This window comes from Cetorhinus maximus, chromosome 7 (genome assembly GCF_964194155.1).
Source record: "Cetorhinus maximus chromosome 7, sCetMax3.hap1.1, whole genome shotgun sequence".
Taxonomy (NCBI): Eukaryota; Metazoa; Chordata; class Chondrichthyes; order Lamniformes; family Cetorhinidae; genus Cetorhinus; species Cetorhinus maximus.
Window position 1 is genome coordinate 9,273,438 of NC_135885.1, and position 6,000 is coordinate 9,279,437.

General features: G+C 47.5%; 1 protein-coding gene across 1 annotated transcript in view; it reads right to left on the bottom strand.

Moving 5' to 3' along the window:
• LOC144683077 (steryl-sulfatase-like) overlaps positions 1-6,000 on the bottom strand; it is a 50,868-nt gene that overhangs the window by 42,023 nt on the left and 2,845 nt on the right. The window contains exon 3 of the mRNA XM_078546105.1: positions 4,470-4,959. Coding sequence (XP_078402231.1) covers positions 4,470-4,959 — 490 coding nt within the window. The remainder of the gene's footprint in view (positions 1-4,469; positions 4,960-6,000) is intronic.

A 6,000-nucleotide genomic window follows, 5' to 3' on the forward strand; every position in this document is an offset into this window, starting at 1 on the left:
GGAAGGGGATCAAAGGTTACGGGGAGAAGGGGGGAGAATGGGGTTGAGAAGCTTATCAGCCATGATTGAATGGCGGAGCAGACTCAATGGGCCGAATGGCCTAATTTCTGCTCCTATGTCTTATGGTCTTATCTTTGTGTCATCAGCAAATATAGCAACCATTCCTCCAGTCCTTTCATACAAATTATTCACTTAAATTGTAAAACGTTTGGGCCTCAGCACTGATCCCTGTAGCACACCACTCGTTACATGTTGCCAACCAGAAAATGACCCAGTTATGCCTATTCTCTGTTTTCTGTTAGTTAGTCAACCTTCTATACATACCAATATGTTACCCCCTACACCATGAACTTTTATTTTCCGCAATAGTCTTTGATTAGGCTCTTTATCAAATTCCTTCTGAAAATCTAAGTACAGTACATCCACTGGTTCCCCTTTATCTACAGCACAAGTTATTTCCTCAAAGAACTCAGATAAATTGGTTACAAATTATACAAAACCAAGTAGACTCTGCTTGATTACCTTGAATTTTCCAAAGTGCTCTGTTATAATGTCTTTAACAATACCTTCTAACATTTCCCCTTTGATAGATGTTAAGCTAACTGGCCTGTAGTTATTTTTTATTCATTCACAGGATGTGGGCTTTGCTGGCTGGGCTAGCATTTATTGCCCACCCCTAGTTCTCTTTGAGAAGATGCCTTCTTGAACCGCTGCAGTCCATGTGGCGTAGGTACACCCACAGTGCTGTTAGGAAGGGAAGCTCCAGGATTTTGACCCAGCAACAGTGAAGGAACGGCGATATATTTCCAAGTCAGGATGGTGAGTGACTTGGAGGGGAATTTCCAGGTGGTGTGTTCCCAGCTATCTGTTGCCTTTGTCCTTCTAAAGGGTAGTGCTCATAGGTTTGGAAGATGCTGTCTAAGGAACCTCGATGAATTCCTGCAGTGCATCTTGTAGATGGTAAACATTGCTACTACTGTGTGTCGGTGGTGGAGGGAGTGAATATTTGTGGATGCAGTGCCAATCAAGCGGACTACTTTGTCCTGGATGGTGTCAAGCTTTTTGAATGTTGTGGGAGTTGTACTCATCCAGGCAAGTGGGGAGTATTCCATCACACTCCTGACTTGTGCCTTGTAGATGGCAGACAGGATTTGGGGAGTCAGGAGGTGAGTTACCCGTTGCAGGATTCCTAGCCTCTGACCTGCTCTTGTAGCCACAGTATTTAAATGGCTAGTCCAGTTCAGTTTCTGGTCAATGGTGTTGATGTTGAATTTTTCAAAGTGCTCTGTTATAACATCTTTAATAATACCTTCTAACATTTTCCCTTTGATAGATGTTAAGCTAACTGGCCTGTAGTTATTTTTTATTCATTCACAGGATGTTGGCTTCGCTGGCTGGGCTAGCATTTATTGCCCATGGATTTGTTGCCCAGGATGTTGATAGTGGAGGATTCAGTGATGGTAACACCATTGAACGTCATGGGGCAATGGTTAGATACTCTCTTGTCAGAGATTGTCATTGCCTGACATTTGTGTGGCGTGAATGCTACTTGCCACTTGATAGCCCAAGCCTGGATATTGTGCATTGCTGCATTTGGACATGGGGTATCTGAGGAGTTGCAAATGGTGCTGAACATTGTGCAATCATCAGCAAACATCCCCACTTCAGACCTTATGATGGAAGGAAGGTCATTGATAAAGCAGCTGAAGATGATAGGGCCGAGGACACTACCCTGAGGAACTCCTGCAGTGATGTCCTGGAGCTGAGATGACTGACCTCCAACAACCACAACAATCTTTCTTTGTGCTAGGTATGAATCCAACCAGCAGGGAGTTTACCCCCTGATTACCACTGACTCCAGTTTTGTTAGGGCTCTTTCATGCCACACTCGGTCAAATGCGGCCTTGATGTCAAAGGCAGTCACTCTCACCTCACCTCAGGAGTTCAGTTCTTTTGTCCATGTTTGAACCAAGGCTGTCATGAGGTCAGGAGCTGAGTGACCCCGGCGGAACCCAAACTGGGCGTCAGTGAGCAGGTTATTGCTACTTGATAGCACCGTTGATGACCCCTTCCATTAATTTACTGATGATCGAGAGTAGACTGATGGGGCAGTAATTGGCCGGGTTGGATTTGTCCTTCATTTTGTGTACATGACATACCTGGACATAGCTGGGTAGATGCCAGTGTTGTAGCTGTACTGGAACAGCTTGGCTAGGGGCACGGCAAATTCTGGAGTCTTCAGTACCACTGCCGGAATATTGTCATGGCCCATAGCCTTTGCACTATCCAGTGCCTTCAGGCATTTCTTGATATCACATGGAGTGAATCAAATTGGCTGAAGACTGGCATCTGTGATGCTGGAAGCCTCCGGAGGAGGCTGAGATGGATCGTCCACTCAGCAGTTCTGGCTGAAGATTGTAGCAAATGCTTCAGCCTTATCTTTTGCACTGATGAGCTGGGCTCCCCCATCACTGAGGATGGGGATATTTGTGGAGCCTCCTCCTCCAGTGAATTAGCTATCCACCAACATTCACGACTGGATGTGGCAGGACTGCAGAACTTGATCACTTGGCTCTGTCTATCACTTGCTGCTCATTCTGTTTGGCATGCAAGTAGTCCGGTGTTATAGCTTCACCAGGCTGACACCTCATTTTTAGGTCTGCCTGGTGCTGCTCCTGGCATGCCCTCCTGCACTCTTCATTGAACCAGGGTTGATCCCCTGGCTTGATGGTAATGGTAGAGTGGAGGATATGCCGGGCTATGAGGTTACAGATTGTGTTCGAATACAATTCTGCTGCTGCTGATGGCCCACAGCACCCCATGGATGCCCAGTCTTGAGCTGCTAGATCAAAATCTATCCCATTTAGCATGGCAGTAGTGCCACACAACACGATGGAGGGTATCATCAATGTGAAGGCAGGACTTCGTCTCCACAACGTCTGTGCGGTGGTCACTCCTACCCTTACTGTCATGAACAGATGCACCAGCGGCAAGCATGTTGGTGAGGATGAGGTCAAGTATGTTTTTCCCTCTTGTCGGTTCCCTCACCACATGCCGCAGACCCAGTCTAGCAGCTATGTCATTTAGGACTCAGCCAGCTCAGTCAGTAGCGGTGCTACCGAGTCACGTTTGGTGATGGTCATTGAAGTCGCCCACCCAGAGTACATTCTTGCCACCCTCAGTGCTTATTCCAAGTGGTAATCAGCAGGAGGTTTTCTTGCCCATGTTTGGCCTGATGCCATGAGACTTCATGGGGTCCGGAGTCGATGTTGAGGACTCCCAGGGCAACTTCCTCTCGACTGTATACCACTGTGCCACCACCTCTGTTCTGCCAGATGGCGATGGTGCTGTCTGGGACATTATCTGTAAGGTATGATTCTGTGAGGATGACCATATCAGGCTGTTGCTTGACTAGTCTGTGAGGCAGCTCTCCCAATTTTGGCACTGGCCCCGGATGTTAGTAAGGAGGATTTTGCAGGGTCGACAGGGCTGAGTTTGCCAGTGCCTAGGTCTGTCCGGTTTCATTTCTTTTTTGTGGCATTGTTTGATACAACTGAGTGGCTTGCTTGGTGTCACATGTAGGCCAGACCAGGTAAGGACAGCAGAGTTCCTTCTCTAAAGGGCATTAGTGAACCAGGTGGGTTTTTATGACAATCAACAGTGGTTTCATGGTCATCATTAATTCCAGATTTTTACTGAATTCAAATTCCACCTGGGTCCCTAGATCATTACCCTTGGTCTCTGGATGACTAGTCGAGCGACAATGCCACTATGCCATCGCCTCCTCCTGCTTTCTATCTCCCTATAAGGGGCCATGGGGGCAGATAGGTGCATGGGTCAGCATGGAAGATATGAGGGGCTATTGGGAGTGGGTTGGGGGTATGGGCTGAGAGGCCATTTGGAATGGGTAGGTTTGAATGAGTTGGTATGGATGGGAAATAGGGGGTTGGTGGGAGGTGAGGGGGCTAGAGAGCCAAAAAATATGAACAAATAACTGGGATAATGTCCCTGAGAATTGAGCTGAGCCTAGGCACTCAGCAGTGTCCACCACTGATCTGCATCTGGATAAACATCTGGGTCCAACAGATTATCTGTCCATCCTACATGATTTTCATCCCAATGAAATCAAAGGGGGGTGAATATTTGGACAAGTTTCATAATGAGTGGGTGATCTGTTCCTTTGAGTGGGAGAGTTGGAAGGGGAAACAGTTTCTCTGCGTCTACCCTATTGAGGAAGCCCTGCATCACTTTAAACAACTCAATTTTGTCACCCCTCGAACTGTTAAACTGAAAGGGAGCACAAGCCATGTTTGTTCAATCTCACTCTCCCCTTAACGCCCAGAATCATTCTGGTGAATCTGCTCTGCCTCTCTTCCAAGATCAAGGAGTATCAGCAATCATTTCAATTTAGATGCAACATGTAAATCGGAATCAGACGCAGTGGCATGGAGTAGGGACGCAACTCCTACCGTTCTATGAAACCTGTGGCCTCACTGGTCATCCTCTGTGTCAGGTTCTCACATGAAAAGGGTTGCTGAATGACCCTCCTGTTTCTCATCAGGATGCAGTTGATGTTGCGAAACTGGGACAAGAAAAGCAACACGACAACGAGCAGTAGCGTGACAGCCAGAAAGATGAAACCCAGAGCTCTCCAAGGCACCGTCACCAGGTGAAAAAGGTCCAGCAGCAGCAGCACGCACAGGGCAAGAACCACAGCCTGGACCACCGTCCGTACATTACTCCGGCTCCCCACGATGATGACATTGCCTGCATTGGGCTTGCAGTTACGCAGGTTGGTCAACGGAAGGCCGTAAAAGTAGTCAAAGCCATGCCGGAATGGATGGTGACAGTGATCCTCACTCGATTCACAATTTAAACCGAGGTGCCACTTCCCTAAGTAAACAAGAATGCAGGAATGTAAGAAAGGACAAACTTGCGTTAAATCGCATCTTTCACATCCTCAGGTCATTCCAAATGATTTCTTTTTTGAGACGTAGTCACTGTTGTAATGTTGGAAACCCAGCAGCCAATTTGCACAATCCTTTCTTGCTGTTTCCACAAACAGCAATGAGATGATGACCACATATCATCATTTGTTTTAGCAACGCTGGTAATCATTGGCCAGGACACCAGGCAGGGGCTCTCGTGATCTTCCGTGAAATGATGTTGTGGGTTCTTCTACGTTCATCTGAGGGGCAGATGGGGCCCCTCAGTTTAACACCTCATCCACAAGAGGATACCACTGACAGTCCAGAGTTCCCTCAATACTGGAGTGTCAGCTTGAATTATGGGTCCAAGTCTCTGGAGTGGAACTGGAATCTATGACCTTCTGTCTGGAGTGTGGGGTGGGGGGGGGTGGAGCCAACAACCCTATTAACTGAACCACAGCTGACACTGAAGGATTGGGAGTGGGCCATTCAGCCCCTCGAGCCTGCTCCACCATTCGATGAGCTCGCGGCTGATCAGTACCTCAACTCCATTGGAGGTTGTGGGTTTGGAAGCTGTGGTCGAAGGAGCCTTGGTGAGTCACTGCAGTGGATCTTGTAGATGGTACACAGTGCTGACACTGTGTGTTGGTGATGGGGCACCAATCAAGTGGGTCGTTTTGTCCTGGATGGTGTTGAGCTTCTTGAGTGTTGTTGAAGCTGCACTCATCCAAGCAAGTGGAGAGTATTCCATCACACTCCTGACTTGTGCTTTGTAGATGATAGAAAAATTTTGGGGAGTGAGGAGGTTAGTTACTCACTGCATAATACCCAGCCTCTCACCTGCTCTTGTAGGCACAGCATTATCCAGTCAATGGTGACCCTGGGGTGTTGATGGGGATTGATTCAGTGATGGTAATGCCACTGAATATCAAGGGATTTGAAGGGAATATCAAGGTGGTTAGAGTCTCTCTTTTTGGAGATTGCCTGGCATTTACCGCTTATCAGATCAAGCCTGAATGTTGACCTAGTCTTGCTGTATGTGGACAAGGACTGCTTCATCTGAGGTATTGCA